The sequence below is a fragment of the Pygocentrus nattereri genome, chromosome 3 (assembly GCF_015220715.1).
Source record: "Pygocentrus nattereri isolate fPygNat1 chromosome 3, fPygNat1.pri, whole genome shotgun sequence".
NCBI classification, from domain to species: Eukaryota; Metazoa; Chordata; class Actinopteri; order Characiformes; family Serrasalmidae; genus Pygocentrus; species Pygocentrus nattereri.
This window is the reverse complement of record NC_051213.1, coordinates 4,014,638-4,033,507: the sequence shown is the minus strand read 5'-3', so window position 1 is coordinate 4,033,507 and position 18,870 is coordinate 4,014,638. Positions and strand designations below refer to the sequence as shown.

Here is an 18,870-nt window from a genome sequence, read left to right as displayed (position 1 = left end):
CCATGAGCTGATCTCAGCGTGATCCCGAGCGTTTGTGCGTCTCTCTCTGTCTCTCTCTGTCTCTCTCTGTCTCTCTCTGTCTAGCATTTTTATTATTTATTCAGTGTGACAGCTGAGGAAGTGTATTTGGATTCGGAACAAGCGATTCAGACGCAGTTTAAAGGGCAGCGAAGAAACTCTGCTTTGAATTAGCTTGAAGCAAATGTTTCCGCATGAATAAAATATAGACCTATTACGTCTGCACAATTACAGACGTAACGAGCAAATATGATAATTGAGCTGATGTTCCACTGTGTGGAAAGACGGCATTGCGCAACAGAGAAACTACAATAAAGGTGTAAATATTGAAAAGGGTCCCCAGTGTTTTGGCCAAAATGCAGTGTTTGTGCTGGGCTCAGGACCAAAAGACACATACAGTAAACTGACAGAAGAAAGCAGGTGGGCTTCAAAAATCATTTTACAATACACACTGCAAAAAATGTGTCTTGTCATGTGAAAAGATCTTAAATCTAGTGGACGTGTCCAATATTTCCCATTTCGAGATGGTTGTGCACTTATTATGAGATTATTTAGCTTATTTATGGACACTTTTCACTTGTTTTAGGTCATTTTATTATGTAAAGGTATCTCACTGTACTGGCAGATAATGTAACTGATTGCAAGCACATTTTAATAAAACAAGCAAAATGATCTGCCATCATAGTGAGATCATTATACGTAATAAAATCACTCAAAACAGGTCAAAAAAATGTCTGGAAATGAAGTAAATCATCTTAAAATGAGCTTAGAACATTTTTTTGCAGTATATTATATTTTGTTACAAAATATTTAAAACATATACAATTGTAAAAGAAAAATACAAATACTTTAAGTTATATATAGTATAAAATATATATAGTTCTCTTATTATGATCAGGGGTGGGTTAGGATAACTTGCTACTGGGTGCTCATGGACCAGCTTCGGGCAGTCTTGATATAAAGTTCCTAAATGGTTCTTGGACGTTCAATTTCTGTATACTTTAAAAGGTTCTTCACACTCACTCATCCCATTTATTTATAAAACGGGTTCTTTAAAGGAGCAATTTGTAAGACGAACCTGTCAAATTCATATTCCAAACACAATCAGCTGCCTTTATAAGCTATTGCTAAGCTTTAACACTGGTTTGCTTGCCAGTCTAGAAGAAAATTTGCGAGTTCATCATTAAGGTTCATCCTTTTACTCACCAAGAGTTCCAGCGATGGGGAGCAACGCCGACATTCACTCTTTTCTTCTAAAGCAGGCAGTGCATCACTTACCAAGAGCTTCAGCTATTGCTGTATTTGCTGTCCCTATTATTCACTTTCATTTTCTGTGTGTGTATATATGTCTGACAATAATACCCATGAAAATAAAAATAAAAATAACAATAAAAATAGACAAAAAAACATTTTCATTCCGTACATTTCAGATCAAACTGCTGTAAAGAGAGGCAGCAAATAAAAGCAGGAATAAAAGAAAAATAGTAAAAGTTCAACACAAATAAACGTAATAAAAAATTTTAATGAAATGGAATAAAGCAATAAAGATCATTTGGGTTGTTTTTTATTTCAGAACCTATTTTTTTCAGTCTTATCAGAGTAATGTTTTCTCATTCTGTCTCTCTCTCTCTCTCTCTCTCTCTCTTTTCTCTTTCAGGTGTTCCAAACAACATCAGCCCAGTCAGTAAGTAACTGACTCCGAAGCAATAAAACGGAGACGCTGCACGACGCCTGGCTTTTTGCTTGCCACGACATGCAGAAGTCCACTGGCTGTCAAACGTTCATTTCTGATTTAGGCCTAACTGGGTGGTTATGGGTGATTGGCTGGGAAGTGTTCATTACGGCAAGTTTATCTCACTGTGGTTGCGCCACTTTTCCTGCAATAAGCCATGAAGAGAGGAAATGCCTCTTATGCATACAAACCACTATTGAGGGGCAGCTTTTTGTTCTTTCTCTCCTCCTCATATATATTATAAATAAATGGCACATGCGCTTATTGAAGCCCGGGACCTCTCCACAAGTAAGATGAGGAAAAGGTCATTTTAATATGAGCAATGCGGCAGCGTGCGGTATTATCTAGTCCAGCCGGGGGCCCTGAGAGCCAGCAGACGGCTAGAGTTACTGCAGCTGGGAGGCTCAATAGCAGAACAGGAGCCAGAGAAATATTGAACAAGTCAAAGTGCATTCGGAGCCCAGCTGTTTCCACATCAAGCCGCTCTCCCACGGGGCTCTCTGGAATCTTCTCCACGGGGCGGACAAACGCGCCTCTATTCTCTGCACAAAGCGCCGTCCAATTCAGGTCCTGGGTGGAAGTCGTGTTTGTGCCTCTCTGGAATAAAAAATCAGCCGTTAAAGGTGCTGCTCCTGGAAATATCCGCAATAATTGTTTATTCTTAGAGCTGCATCAATAGAACTGGTAGTACTTGGTTAGTGTTATATATTTGGTGCACATATTTGTCCCAAGTCATATAAATGAGTTGTACTGATTGTGCAGGCCTTAAAACATCAACCCTGAAATCAGCATGTTCTGTAAATAATATCAGTATTCACACTACCATTCACAAGTTTGGAATCCCTTGTGATATAGTATAGAGTCTAGATAATATTGTAAACTAGACATCGAATCGTAAACCAGTGTTAGTTTTTTTCACAATTTAAACTACTTTGGGAAAGCTGACATGGCAAAAATAGTGTATTATTATATTACATTATAATACTCGAATAATTATTACAATATTATAATATTATAGACTGTATTTATCTATTTAGAATCATTTCTAGGCATATAACTCTTATGATTAGCTATTTGATCAGCAAGGTGATTGTTTGGCTTGTACCAATTCTAGGCACTCTAGATATAACTTTTATTATCATTTCTTTCTCAATATTATAGAGCTTTTTCAGATGTTGTGGAATCATCTGAAACCTTGTTCTTCTTTAAAAATGTCCTAATTTTAACAGATTATTAAAATATTATGAGCTAAACACTAAAACATAAACCAGTGGTTTATTTACAAATGAAAGAACTATGAAAAGTTGACATGGCAAAAAAAATATATTAAATTATAAACTGCAATTGTCTATTGATAGTAATTAATTTGGCATAGAATTCTCATGATCAGTTATATTTGATTAGAGAGATTTGGTCATCACTTTTCAGAAATGAGGCATTCTAGATAGAATTATTATTATAATTTCTTTATTTCTGTTATACAGCTTTCTCAGATACTGTACAATCATCTACAGCTCTGTTTATTCTTCAGTAATGTCTTCATTTTTACAGCTTTCGATTAAGTGTTTGAAACCTGTAGAATATTAGCATAATATTAGAGTCATTTTATACACATATGCAGCAAAACTGGTTTAATATGCAGCAAAACAGTGATTCTGAACGTTTGAACAGTAGAGCAGCTCAAGGTCAGAGGCTTTGGCTCTATATAAGCGTAGTGAGTTGATCTCAATGTGTTGATATCAAGTCTCATGATCTTGAAGCAGCTCATTCTTCAATGCTTCACACTGAAATCGAGCCCCTCAACCCCCCTTCCCACTTAGAAGCTCTGACTATCCTCCCCCAAAAACAATTTATGGGACAGCGGTTACACCACAATTCTACACAGTTCTACACCAGTCGTATCTCCAAACACACTTGCTGCATTCCAGCCACAGTTCATCCAACATAAATGCTTAACAGGAGCTCAGCAGCTCAGATTATTACCCGATTTTCTCCCCAATTTAGTCGTCTCCAATTCCACCCACTAGTTAGGACACCCCCAGTCACACAACCCTATCAACACTAGGAGGGTGAAGGCAGAACAGGCTTCATCTGAGACCTGTGAAACCAGCCACCACTTCTTTTCAAACTGCCGCTCACGCAACGTCACGGGACAGCTGAACGCGCTCGGAGGAAAGTTAACAGACGCTGAGTGATGGGGGGAGAAGGGTGGGCCATCATCTCACCCAGAGAGAGCGAGGCCAATTGCGCTCTCTTGGACTCCTGGCTACGGACGATTGCAGCATCACCCAGGATCAAACTCACGATCTCCTGATGACAGGGCCAACACTTAGACAGTTGCGCCACTAGGGAGCCCCATTTGGTGTATTTTTGAATAAACAATGGTCAGTCAATGATTGAAAATGCCCCTTTTAGTGTTTGAGTCTGAGACCCCTGGTAAAGCCGAAAATCAGTATTCACAAGTCCTCAAAAGAGCTCAAGCTGGTGTCAGATTTGTCCTTGAAAAGTGGCATCAGTGCAACTCTAATGATTACACAGTGTACCAGTAGTCTAGTGGTAATCAGTAGTTACTGACCTTGCTTTTGGAGATCTAACTTCCTACAGAATGTAGCTCCAACCCTTCTCTACCACACCTGATTACACCAGATTCTGTATTCATATGACGTCACCCAGCTGGATTAAGAGTGTGAGATTTGAGCTGAAGCTGAAAGTAGTAGAAATCTCCAGAAGCAGGGCAGGTGGCTACGGGTCAATCTAATAAATTGAATATATTACCAAAGCCAAGACTTGCCCAGTGCCTCAGGTCTGAAAGAAATGAACGTTGGACCAAGTTAACAGCCTTTCATTCCTCAGATCCTTCACCCTCCATCGTTGTGTGTCATGATGTGTCCGTTTGCATGTGCCGTGCTCAGGTTCAGCAGCATGTCTTTCCTCTGATTTCCAGTGGGTCATAGCCATCATTCCTTTCTCTGTTCATGAGTGTCCACGTAGCGCACAGAGGAACCACTTCCCATTCAGGACGCCGTGCAGGGTTGAGGAGTAGTGGAGATATGAATTTGAAGCTAGTGAGATGTTTATTAACCTTCTCACAAAGCTCATTAAATGAAGGAAGGGACTAGACCAGTGCTTCCCAACCTTGGGCCTGGAGTACCCCTGCTCTGCAAATTCTACATACCTAAAAATAAAGGTGCCAACAAAGTTCTTTAAAACGATGCTGTAGAAGAACTTATATAACCTTTTAAAGGATCATTCTTTAAAGCAGTGGTTCTCAAACCAGCCCTTAGATACCCCCAGATGGTTCAACCTAACTTGCAACACCTAGGCATAGAACAAACATGTGCAATGTCTGGGTGTCCCAGTGTGAGGACCACTGCTTTAAAGAACCATTTTTGTAAATGGGATCTGTCAGTGCTACACGTTTTCAAAGTATAAATAGGCTTCACCTAATGTAAAGGATCTATCTCAGTGGTCAGCAACCCTGCACTCTCAAAAAAAGGCTCTACAAAAGGTTCTTGGCATGATGCCATAGAAGAACCACTTTTGGTTGAAGAACCCAAGAAGAGCCTTTCAAAGGTTTGAAGAATCTTCACATAATGTGAAGGTTTTATAGCATTTGAATGGTTCTTCCTAAAACATTTACATTTTGTAAAAGTTCTTTAATAAAGGTTCTCCACGCCCATTTATTTCATTTTTGGCTCTCTTAAGAGCTACTGATTAAAAGAGTCTTTAGGGAAGCAAAACTGGTTCTTCCATTAACCCTAAGAACCCCTTTGGCACCTTTATTTTTAAAAGTGAGCTCCTGGAGATCTACTGTCTTGAAGAGTTCCTTTACAACTTTGAACAGATCATCAATCCACTTGATTAGTTGGATAAGTATGTAAGATTTGGTAGAAAGGAAGATTTTCAGGAGTAGAACTGCGTGTTCAAGCCAGAAGCCATTTAAGAAGTGTGGTGTAGTGATTGTAGTGTTGTCCCTGCTAAAGCACGCCTTCCTCAACTCAGGAAGGGCTTGTGAATTATCTCATTTAGTTGGCTCAGGTGTGGTAGAGCTGAGCTCCTTAAGCAAGTCCTTGGGGCCCACCAGGTGGTCCACATTTTTGTTCTGTCCTAGCTCTCAATCTACCTGAACAGATCATTTATGACACTTGACGCTGGTGTATTGGGAGCTATGTGAATGCCAAAGCATGGACACTCTGGTAGGCTCTATGGACTACATTGAGAAAGACCTGATCCTTCACATAAACAAGCCCTTCGTGAGTTGAGAAGGTTTTCTTAGACATGCTAAAAACCTACAAATTGCAGAGCAGCGCTTCTCAATGACCAGGGCTGAGAACCATTGGCCTAAACAAGAGAGGCAGGGAGTGGCAAGAGTCCTTGAAAGGGGCAAGATTACAAGCACGAACAGAACGGCCAGGAAAAAAAAAGTACAAGACGACGAACACAGCAGTTTCTCTGCTGTTGTTTAAGGATAATTGAATCCTTTATTGACTTTTCTCAATTCTATCTCAAGTTTATTAAGCTTGCCGAGACCTGCCTATTGCGGGCATTAGGGTGAAATTAATATTTCAAGATGCAATTCTGGCTGCACGGGGCTGCATTTCATTAAAGGAGCAGCACCAATTAAACTCCGTCACTCCTCGTTTATCTGATTTCACCTGAAATCTTTTCCCAGCAAAAAATAATGAATGCAGAAGAGGTGTGAAGAACATCACAGCTAATCAGCCCCTAATGCAGAATCAAGGTGTTTTATAGCCCCAGTAGCATCTCTGCTCCATGGCCTTATGAGAAAGTAACAGTGAAGAGCAAACATCAGGAAAGTCACAAGAGTTCATCGCTTGAAGTTCAGGTTCTGTCAGACTGATATTAGCTCTGGCGGTGTTGCATGGTGAAGGGGGTCCTCTCTGTCAGACCTTCTGTCTGGTTTACCTTGATCCATTGAAACACTGCAAGAAACAGCATTTCTCTTTCCTCTAGATGAGACCAAATAGCCAACACAAGTATGATTCTTGCATCGCTGATCGTAAATGCCTCCTTGTTTCTCTAAAACAAGAGACGGTCTTGAACTGATCCTTCTCTACCGAATGCCTGCAAGCAATTTTGCATCAAAACCCGAATCTGAAGGAAGGGAAATGCTAGAAGGTTTCTGATCGCAACCTCACCTAACAGATTAGCAAGTTCTCATTTACCCTAAGCATTATTTATTTTAGTTCCCTCATGAAACACGGATCGGAGCTCGAACTGAAAAATCCCTGCACCCACAAAGCAAATCAGATAACAGTGACCTCTCTTATCAGGTTCTGAGTAGAAGCAGCACTAGCACTAGAAACACTTTAACACTCTTTCACATGCGCCATCCCTCCAGCATGCACTGTGAAAGCACCCCACCAACACAGCACCACCTAAATGAGAAAGAAAGGAAGGCTACATTTCCAAACGTACGCACTGAAATTCCTTCACTCTGCACCTGTACTCGGCAAGGTCAGGAATGAGGCAACACATGCTAACTACTTCATGTTGGGGGAGGTTCAGTGGAAGGAATGGGGCAGGAGGGTTTTTCATGCTGCCTCTGAGCTTGACAGCAGACTGCTTCATCCCTGGCCGTCCAACACACCTGACATTTCCGACCTCTCTTGGAGGAAATAATAAATTGTATGTAATTACAAGGTCTTGCCCGATGATCCGTCATTAGCCCCTTCGGCGCCTCTTGCATTGCTAATTCAGTGTTATTCTTTCTTCCAGAAATATAGCGTAATTAGATATTGACTGAATAATCGATTTGATGAATTGAACCAAACGTGGCGGCTTTCTATATATAGAGGGACACGGCGTGCAAGGCATGTAGAACTTCAGTGATCCCAGCAAGCGTCTCAGCAACACAGACCCAACTCTAGGTTTCTCATTTTGTTTGGTTTATCGCTGTTAGCCATCATCTCATTTGATGCCAAGAGAGCCACGAAGCCATGAAACATGCACAAATTACATACAATCTCCCGGAGGACGTGTGTGACTGGTTTGGGATGCATCTACTGCTTGTTCTCTGTCAGGCTTGGCAGTTCTCTGTCGTGCAAGAGAGTTATGCAGAACCCAAGCCGTAGCTGTATGTGTTAGCCGTCTCTGTGTCCACCTGGTCCTACCTAGATCCATTGTTAGTGCATCTGACTGATCACTAAACACAAGGTCCATTCTAACAACTCCTCGTCTCTCCTGATTGCATACAGTCCGGCAGAATGTTTCATCTCTAGGCGTTGCTAACCGCAACCAAGGTAGGACATACTTCCAACTCAGACCAAATACTCTTTCTTTTCTTTTTCTTTCCTTTCTACTTTTATTTTATTCTTTACTTTTGGTTTCCTCCAGATCTGCCACAGGTAGAAATCTCGAGTCTGTAGTGAGAGTCAAATGAAATCACCTGAGATTCAGCCTACCAGTTTTAGCAGGGTTTCCCGTTTGCTGTACTGTCAGGCGAAAAGTCTGACAACCTCCAAATGGACAAACTTTTTTTTGCCTTTTTTTGTCTTGCTCACGTACGAGGGGGCTTTGACAGGTCTGAGAGCAGCGTTGAGATTTGCTGCGCCTTCTGCAAATATAAGAAACATTGCTCCCCATATATCTTCAACTATAGAAACCACACACGTACGCAAAGAGAGGCTCCCAGCAGTCAAACGCTCCCTTTTAAGCAGGATAGTATGAGGCTTGCGGGGAGTCTCTCATTGTTATCTGAGCTCAGCTGCAGAACCAAGGTTTCCATGACGGGCGTTGGCGAGGATTGATTTCAGATAATGTTGAATTAATCTACAGTGCGAAGTCTTGGAGATGACTGGCAACCAGGTTCCTTACAGTCTTACAGTCCTGTCTTGGGGTCAGGGGCGTAATCTGAGGAGGGTGTGGAGGGACATGTCCCTCCCAATGTTGAAAATAAGCACTTTTACTTTCTCCACCGTTGGACTCAATAATGAAAGACAGCAGAGAAGCGTTACAAGAACAACAAACACTTCTAGCAAGTGCAATAACACCTTTAGAGGGCAGCACTGAATTATGTTTGTTTATTAGTGCTCAAGCTCTCGTTCTTCTCTTCACATGAGAATTCTCCTCTGTCTTTGATAACACTTCCAGTTGAAGCTAACATTGGGCCTCATTCACCAACTGTTCTTTCTCCTTAAAACTTGCACAGTTTTCAAGACGATTGCACAAAGATTGACATTGACCAATGTTTTATTATCTGGGATTTGTTCTTATGGAAGAACAGAATCTCCACACGCTCCAGAGCACAAAAGTGTGAACCATTCTGCAGTTTAAGAACATAATGTAAACTTTTTCTTAGGACCTTTATCTCAAGAACACATATAAAAGCTAATTTAGGAAGATACCAGTGAATGAGACCCATTATTACTGAGAAACCCCCAGATCGACAGAACACCAATTAGTGAATTATTTACTCTTCCACGTGAGAATAAGGTCACCAAACACTGTTGTATCACTACTAAGTGTACCTGAGGTAACCTTAGCTAACTAGGTAGTTAAATGTTTTAACTTGAGTTAAATACCTCTTGCTGAGCCAATGCATGGGACAATGATGATGCTTGGTCCCATATTGACCCTGGTTAGGTCTGCTGCACAGTGCCAGCCAAGCATCTGCTGTTTGACAGACCTCAATCCTTATGAAGGATACAGCCCATTTAGATAAGTACAGTCTATGTGAGAGCTGGGAAACTTCAGCTACGACACTGATGGAACAGGGCTGTATCTCATCAGTTGGTGAACCCACCATAAACTGGTTCCGCTGGGTGGCGAACAATTACAACAGGACATACGGCATCTTGGCATAACACATTCACAACTCCATGTTCATGAAAGGAATATTTTGTTCCTGTGTTGAAACATGTTTCAGTATCATTGTTGTTTATTTCTGTTAAACTGGTTAATTATGCCTCGTTTAATTGGTTAATTTCTCATTTTAATTGTTCTTTTTTGTTCTTTTATTGTCTTTTATTTTTGTCCAGTAGCTCCTCAAGTTGCTTTGTCAACTGTGCCCTCTGTTCAGATTGCGAACAGTAAGAGAGGTAGGACTACTGAGATTCCCACTGAGTTCCCCTGGGTCGGTCCGGCCCGTCTCCCCCTTCCCCGCTGTATGGGTCTGAACCAGGCCCACTACACACACAGCACCTACAGTACCAGTCAAAAGTCTGGACACAGCTACTCACAGAAGAGTTGCATCCTTTTGACTATTTTCAACACTTTGCAACAAGAGTGAAGGCATCAAAACTGTCTAGACTCTTCAGTCTTTTCCTCGATGTAGCTTGGTAGCTTTGCTTGGTGTTTTCTAATGGAGCTCCATGAGGAGCCACTTTAGATGTTTACTTTAAAAAGATGGTTCTTCAGAGAATGGTTCTTTTTAGAGACATGAGCTCTTGAACCGATCCACGCTTAAGTCATTCTTCCGCTTGATGGAGAATCTGTTACATGTGGTTCTACACTCTTAAAAATGTTGGTTCTTCAAGGGTTCTTTAGTAAAGAAAATGGTTCTGTCTAGAACCATGAACACAGCGAATGCTTTGCATGATTAAAAGGTTCTTTGTAGCATTAAACGGGATGGAGAATGTGCTTTAAATGGTTCCATGCAGAACCTTTTTGAAAACGCTCCTATAAAGTACCAAAAAGGTTCTTCAATTGTTGTGGTGTCAAGCCAATATAAAAACTCTTTTTGGTGCCATACTGTATATATATATATATATATATATATATATATATATATATATATATATATATATATATATATACAACATGTTCTCTAACACTCTGAGGAACCCTTTCGTAATGCAAAGAACCCTTTAATCATGCAAATGGTTCTTGGAGTGTTCACTGTGCCATGCAGAAGAATTTTCTTTGCTAAAGAAACACCTTTTAAAGTGTGTATAGCACCAAAAAGGGTTGTTCTGTTGCTACAAGCTTGACATCATAACAATAGTAGAACTTTTTGATGCTACATAGAACCCTTTTTTTTAAAAAGGCTCTATATAGGGTCATATACCTTATCTTTAAACATCTGCAGAACCATTTCACCATACAAAGAACCATTTAAGCAATAAATGATGTCATATAGAACCCATGGCTATGAAAAAAAGTACTGTCTTTACTAAAGAACCCTTTAAGAACCATTGTAATGTGTGCTTTTCCAGAAAGCTTAGGCTTGAGACCTTATTTGCTGCTGAAAATGACTTGTTTGGGTTCCACTGAATGCTTTTCTACATTTAAAATTTACTCAAATTATTGGAATTTGCCTTAGAAGCAGTATGTAAGCATAAGCCTGTGGATCAAAGTGTATCATAAAAAGATTCAAGGTTTTGACTGGTGCTGTAACCCAGTGGTTCTCAATACCCCAAGCTTTGAATATCCTACTCTAGCACAATTGACTCCGCTGTTAAAGAGCCTGAAGTTTCCTGATGAGTTGGATTAACTGTGTTGGATTAGAGAAACCTTGAATACGTAGTGATTGGGGTCCTCAAAGCCACTGGCCTGACCCTAAACTAGCAACTGCCCACCCTCCTCCTGGAAATCTGCAATCTCTGCCAACTCATTGGAGATCTAATCCTAATTCACAACATCTGGTGCACTTAAACCAGGGCTACAGAAGAGATTATTAACTTCGTAGAGGTCTGAAGTTATTACCGTTGCCTTTCAATGTAATAACATAATTATATGATTAATCACATAGTAGTTACATAATAATTACCTTTGCCTTTTATGTACATTCTGTCTCGCAAGCTCCAGTCGGCTTTTCTGACTTTTTCTGTTTGTTTCAATGTAAAAAAATAGCAAAAGCAATATTTTATTCTTATTTCTGCCATAAGAAAAACAACCAGGCACACAAAAATAACTTTTCATCAAATTCAAATTATAATGAAATAACTTTTTCACTAAGAAACAAACCAATTGTTTCCTCAAGCTCTGAGTCAGAAATAGACTGGAAACTTTAGACTTCTAAGGCTTAAGTGCATCATATGAACTCTGCAGGGTGGTACATCTCCAAGAAGCTTGGTCTACTCTCCAAATCCTGGTGTGTTCTCTCTGTCTGGTACCCCTGTGTATACAGTAGAACCACTGACCCTCTTGTACTAGATGTGAATGTGATGTGGGTTTCTCCTTAGTGACATGGACAGTGTTACAATAACAAGTTACAAGTTAAATTTGGTGGATTTGTACTTCGCTGAGTGCTTTCAAAGGATACACTCTTAGAAAAAATGATCCTTCAAGAGCTCTTCACCAAAGACAGAGGTTCTGTACAGAACCCTGAAGAGAACCATTTGCATGCTTAAAGGGTTCTTTGCATTATGAAACAACTCTTCAGATTGATGGACATGTTATATATGGTTCTATATAGATTTATTTTAAAAAGGGTTCCATATAGCACCAAAAAGGTCTCTGCTGTAGTAATGTTACCAATATAGAACCATGTTCAACACATTCTCCGTCGGTCTGAAGAACCATTTCACCATGTAAAGAAGCCAAAAGGTTTCTGAGCAATAAGAGTGTATTGGTGAGGAAAGCAATGTAAACACTGAGTTGCTTATTGGGGTTCATTTCATTTTGTTGTGTTGGCTCAGCTCCTGCTATGCTCTACCACTGCTCACACTCCTCCCTCTGGAACCTCATTTTATTTTAAAACCAAAAAGAACCAAAAGGAGAAGAGTGGAACCTTACGCACTTCACTTCCAATGCGGAAAGAACCTATAATCGTAATATTTCTTTGAGCGTTCTTGAGAATAAACAGTTTTTCTGTTCCTTAAAGAAATATTTTGGCAAACTATAAAGATTTTAAAGAACATTTTTTTTCTACAACCTTTATATTACATAGTTTTATATATAATATATATATAATTTGAAAAGATGGTTCTTCAAGGGTTCTGTAGTAAAGACAGAAAGACAGTGGTTCTATATAGAACCCTGAATACTGTATTCTTTGCATTATGAAATAGTTCTTGAGATTGATGGAGAATGTGTTGTATACAGTTGTATCTTGAAAACGGTTCTATATAGCACCAAAAAGGGTTCTGCTATTGTTGCAATACCAATATAGAACCAAATAGAACACTCCGTCAATCACCATCAATCTGAAGATCCACGTCACCATGTAAAGAACCATTAAAGCATGCAAAAGATGAAAAATCCAAAAAATTTCCAAGATTGTGTTCTTTAAGGGTTCATTAGTGGGGGAATGGTTCTATTTAGATCCATTTCATGATGTTCTTTGCCTGGTGCAATGTTTTTTTCCCCAGATGTATGGAGAATGTGTCATATATGGATTTGTATAGAACCTTTTTGAGAATGGTCATATACACCACCAAAAAGGGTTTGTCGCTTGACATTGTAACAACAGAGGAACCTTTTGGTGCTATATAGAACTAGATACAACACATTCTCCGTCTGAAGAACCATTTCACCATACAAAGAACATTTAAGCATTAAATGGTTCTATGTAGACCTTGTGGTTCTAAATAGAGCCATTGCGTTCACTGAGGAACCCTTGAAGAAGCATCTTTGTATAGTAGTTTTGTTTTTTTGAGCGTTTAGTTGTTGGTTCACCGCAGGAACAGTATTTTTTCTGGTCGTAGTTAAAGTTTGTCCCAAAATAAGAACCCAGGCGTGTGTTTGAGTAGCTGCAGGAGGGCTGTAATGACTGTAATTCATCCATCAGAAGATTTGGAGCTGTTTTTTGGACACGGCTTAATCCTAATCTTGGAATAAATTACGCTGTTGATGATTTTCTCCATTCTGCATATCTAGGATTCGGATTAATCTCTGTCTGGAAAGCTGGAGCTTTGGTCTTGTTGGATTATTCTGATTAATAGATGGCCTCTTCAGATGATCCGGGTTTGGATGTGAACGAAGTTTGTAATGTATCTCCATAATGATCTTTTCCTGAGTGAACATGATCCAGAGTCCAGTATTAGAGCGGCGGTCTGTGATGTGTTGGACGATGTGGACTTGCGGACATTCGGGCAGATTTGGACTTTGATCACCAGGATGTTTTGGCTGTAAACATGTTTTTGTCTGGAGAGACCTTGGAAGAGGCTTGACCTCAATCCAAATCCTGGCCCCAAACAGTGTGGGGGGTCAGCAGGGGGGCCCAGGCCTGCGATATTGTAGGGGTCAGCGGAGGGGCTCAAAGGAAAAGATGAACAATGAATTGAATTGAATTTATTGCATATTTTAAAATCCACACCAGTCAAAGAGACTCTTAAAAAGATGGCTCCTTAAGGGTTCTTTAGTAAAGACAGTGGTTCCATATAGAACCATGAATACTCAGAACGTGGTGAAAGATTCTTCAGATCGATGGAGAATGTGTTATATATGAAAACAGATCTGTATAGAACCAAAAAAGGTTTGGCTAATGTTAAGACTTCTATCTCATAGCCCTTTTTATATAGACCAATGTACAACGCATTCTCCGTCCATCTGAAGAACAACTTCACTGTGCAAGGAAACAAATAAGTATGCACATGGTTCTTTGAGTGCCCATGGTTCTATGTATAACCACTGTCTTTACTAAGGAGCCCTTGGAGAACCAACTTTTTAATAGTGTAGCTGAAGATCTCTTCAAAAAAGTTGGGTCCTCAAGGGTTCTTGGGTAAAGACAGTGATTCCATGTAGAACCATGAATATTCAAATGATGCTTAAATGGTTCTTTGCCAAGTGACATGGTTCTTCAGATTGATGGAGAATGTTTTACATATGAAAATGGTTCTATATCACCAAAAAGTGTTCAGCTGTTGCTAAGATGTTCAGCTTGCAACCTTTTTTTTTCTACATAGAACCACATACAGCACATTCTCCATCAATCTGAAGAACCATTTGGGCATGCAAATGGTTCTTTGAGTGTTCATGGTTCTGTATAGAACCAGTGTCGTCACTTAAGAGCCATTGGAGAATTGGCTCTACATTTTTTAAGAATGTAGCTTAAGGTCTTAAGAGGCAGCCAAAGATACCACGCTTTTAAAAAAGATGGGTCCTCAAGGTTTCTTTGGTAAAGACAGTGGTTCTCCACAGAACCATGAATACTCAAAGCACCTTTCGCATGCTTAAATAGTTCTCCATGCTAAGTGGAACGGTTCTTCAGATTGGTGGTGGATGTGTTGTATCTGAAAATGGTTCTATGTGAAAACGATTGTCTGTAGCTCCAAAAAAAGAGTTTTGCTGTTGTTACAGTGTCTAGCTTGGAACCCTTTTTTTCTACATAGAACCATGCACAACACATTCTCCATCAATCTGAGGAAAGATTTCCTCATGCAAAGAACCATTTTATCATGAAACTGGTTCTTTAAGTGTCCATGGTTCTATATAGACTCTTGATAAGATATATTTGTTATAAGTGTAGCTTCACCACCCAAACAGAGACTTGAACCCCAATCTACAGCATACTAGGCTGCGAGTGCGCCTCTATAGTACCTAACTACAAAGAACCAGTGAGTTCTAACTGTGAGAGCTCCACAGAGCCAGGTGTAAAGTCCTAAAGAACACCTTTCTACTGTTTGCTTGGCTGCTGTTCAAAATTACCACATTATGCAATGTGATGTCTTCTTAAGGAGAGATTGGTGCTTCTTTGGTGGGATCTCCACCACTGTGGTCCATCCTTGTCAGGTCAGAGTTACTGAGGCGGCAGTCCTGCCCCAGAGGGGGTGCATAAGAGCAATACAGCTTGTGGAACTGACCTATTAGCTCTATTGGAGGCCATATCCAACCAATTATTATAGATGTCATTTAAGAAGCCATGTGTGCAGTCTGTGGGCTACAGAACAGAGGATCAGTGTCCCACCTCCACATTTAACCCATCCATGAAGTGAAACACCACATACACACTAGTGAATACACACACACTAGGGGGCAGTGAGCACACTTGCCCAGAGCGGTGGGCAGCCCTATCCACGGCGCGTTGGGAGGTTAGGCGTCTTGCTCAAGGACACCTCAGTCATGTGCTATCAGCCCTGGGGATCGAACCAGCGACCTTCCGGTCACACGGCCAGCTCCCTAACCTCCAGCCCACGACTGCCCCTGTTGGTTGGGTTTGGAGCTGTTGTGCTGGATAATCCCAACATAGTTCAATTTTTTCAGGAGTTGATTTATTTATCCAACTTATGTAAAGAAGATAGTTTGTCAAAAAAATCGAATATAGTGGTCGCCACCCCAAATGCAGACAAACTGCCAAGACATATTTGGTGTCTGAAGTTTGCTTCTTAAGCTTTAGCACTAGAGCTATAAGGCTAATGCGGTCAACAAACAATGGAAGTGTTTAGCCCTACAATTAATAAAGTTCCAACTGGATTAATTGCCCAAAACAATATGGATTCAATCTCAAATTGACTTGCTGTTGTGATTTCCGGCACTAGTGTTTTTAGCTACGTAGCATAGTTTTCTTTTCCCATTAGCCTCATAGCTCCAGTGTTGAACATGCCTTGGCCGATTTACCTTTGGGGCTGTGTAAATTAGATTTATTCCCAAAGTAACTTCTAAGGTTAGGGCTATGTGCGAGTCTACAGACTTCAACTGTGCGTAGTCTAACATGACTGCTCATAATTCCATTGAAATCAGGCTAGATTACAAAGTCACGGCAGGACAAACAGGGTCAGCCCTGAGGGCTGTTGGGATTTTTAACCCAAGAAATTGTGCCTAAGATCCAGAGCCGCTCTGAAACTGGGACAAGCTGGTGCAGGGTCCCAAATAAACTTTCCTTTTTTCATAGAAAATGAAGAGATAAGAAAGTTATTTCTGATACGGACACACCATTTCTCATGGTACAGCTGACAGAATCAATACAGTGGAAAAGGAAAAAAGGGAAAAACTTTACCGGCCTTGTGGTTTCCTGATAGGTAGGGTATGCTACATTCCTATCCGTGACCTGAAAAGGTGTGTTATTTTTGGGGTTTAGGAAATGTAGGCTATTGTTATAGATCCTCTCCAAGTTCCAGCTCCGCTTTTCCATTTTTTTTCTTTGTCAGATAACAATCCATTACTGTGAAAAGCCCCATACTGTCGATGTAAATTTCAAGCCCAGGTTGAAAATTACATCCCCTCATGATTTAGAGTCATGCTTCTCCTAGGCGTCACATCGTTCTTCTCTGTCTTCTCTTCGCCAGTCATGATCATCATCGTCCTTATCATCTCCATCATCATCGTCCTCCAGTTCAGTGTATGCTCAAGCCAATGCGCCTCACTAACAAACATGCTTCCTCGTGACTCTTAAGGTGACCTGCAGACTGTGTCCGTGCCAGTGGCTGTCATCCTGCTGCTAACTCCAGCCTCGCTATCCCAGCATGCCACGCGTGTATGCCGTCGAAACACACACACACACACACACACACACACACACACACATGGACCGCAGAATGTTCTCTAGGAATAATCAGTTTGGGAAGTGTTGGAACTCTACACGGGTTCACTCATGCTAGCTTGAATGCTTACATTTCTCCATAATTGAGCGTGTGAGATGTAAACAGTCTGATCCAGAGTGGGTTTGGTGTGGGATGGTTCAGATGTCTTCACAGTGGTGGTGATGGGAACCAGGGGTCGCCTTGACTACAACGCAGATATAGACATTTCATTTACTATCCAGAACCTCCAGTGAACCTACAGGTGTCTCTGGAGTTTATATGGAACATCGCTGAAGATAAAATAGAGATAAATCCAAAATAATATGATTTTTTTGAGGGCGAATATTTTGCCTCACAGCACCTTGCATGTATCTCTCCACCATAGATGGCCTTCAAAAAGCACATTTTAAGTTAAGTGATACTTTTTTAATCCCACAAACAGGGAAATTCCACCTCTGCATTTAACCCATCAGTGCAGTGAAACACCACACACACACTAGTGAATACACACACTAAGGGGCAGTGAACACACTTGCCTGGAGTGGGTGGCAGCCCTATCCACGGTGCCTGGGGAGCAATTGGGGGTTAGGTGTCTTGCTCAAGAACACCTCAGTGTCACTGTCGGCGCTAGGGATCAAACCGGCAACCTTCCAGTCACAGGGTCAGCTCCCTAACCTCCAGCCCACGACTGCCCCAAAAGTTTAGGTCAAAGTCTTCCCAAAACTATCGTAAATCAATGTCTCAGACATGAGGCAGTGTACAGCTTTATCTTACAATTCTCAAATTCTAGATATTTACTAAAAAGGGTGAAGTACATACTCCAAAGTTCTAGATAATTATTGTGGGTAACATGCTGGTGAGCTCCAAAACAGTTTAATTAAATTATGCTGAAATACCAAACTGGTTCTGAAGAAAAGGTTGCTTGATATTTACACGATTCATTTGATTCAGTTGATGTAACATTTCATTTGTGTGGAATTCAGCAACTTTTTAACTGAGTAAATGTTCATGTAAACCATTTTCAAACACTACCAGCTTTGTAGAGCTATCCAGAACCACCAATGAACCTACATCTATCTTCTGGGATGTATATGGAATTTTGATGATGGGAAAATAGTCTGAATCTGAAAAGAATTGGTTTTATTGGGGGATTATTTGGCCTCACTGCATGTATCCCTCCATCCATTGATGGCCAAAGTTGCCTTGAACTATCTTAAAACATTCAGAACCATTTCATGTAGGAACTTTCTGTAAGGGAGCTTTTAGAGGGGGACGTCTGGTTCCTATCACCACCACTGTTTCACACCAAACGGCTCTGAACGGCTCTGTTTACATCTTAAGCATTTAATTATGCATGCCAGAGTCAATGGACTCATTAAGAGCCTACTTTTGTCAGCTAGGCTACAGAAACTGACTCTCCAAGTTGGCCTATGTCTTCTTTTGAAGCTGAAACGTGATTGGCCCATCATTTTTCTGTGACAGTACAGCAGTGAATATGGTCAATGGTTCACTTCAGATGCACTGCAGGTGAAACCAGAGAACTCTGGAGAATTTAGGTAACAGAAGCTTTTTTCCCTCTCCAAGCTGTCTAGCTCTGGATTATCCCAGCCTAATTTAATCCCACACTATCACATAAGGGTTCTACGTTCTTTTCTTCCTTAGTAGTTACTCACTGTAACCTATATGCTTTATTCAGATATTTGCAGAATGAACCTCTTGAATCCTTGGCCAATTAATCTAAAGACATATCTGAGAACT

At 40.6% G+C, this 18,870-nt stretch overlaps 1 protein-coding gene across 6 annotated transcripts in view; it reads left to right on the top strand.

The window, feature by feature from the left end:
* Positions 1-18,870, top strand: part of ntng1a (netrin g1a) — a 234,467-nt gene that overhangs the window by 184,029 nt on the left and 31,568 nt on the right. For 4 of the 6 annotated variants that reach the window (XM_017725259.2, XM_017725258.2, XM_017725262.2 and 1 more), the window contains exon 5: positions 1,676-1,702. In XM_017725259.2, coding sequence (XP_017580748.1) covers positions 1,676-1,702 — 27 coding nt within the window. Of the gene's footprint in view, positions 1-1,675; positions 1,703-7,968; positions 8,014-18,870 lie in introns of all 6 variants that reach the window. The other 2 variants (XM_017725261.2, XM_017725263.2) reach the window with 1 other exon arrangement.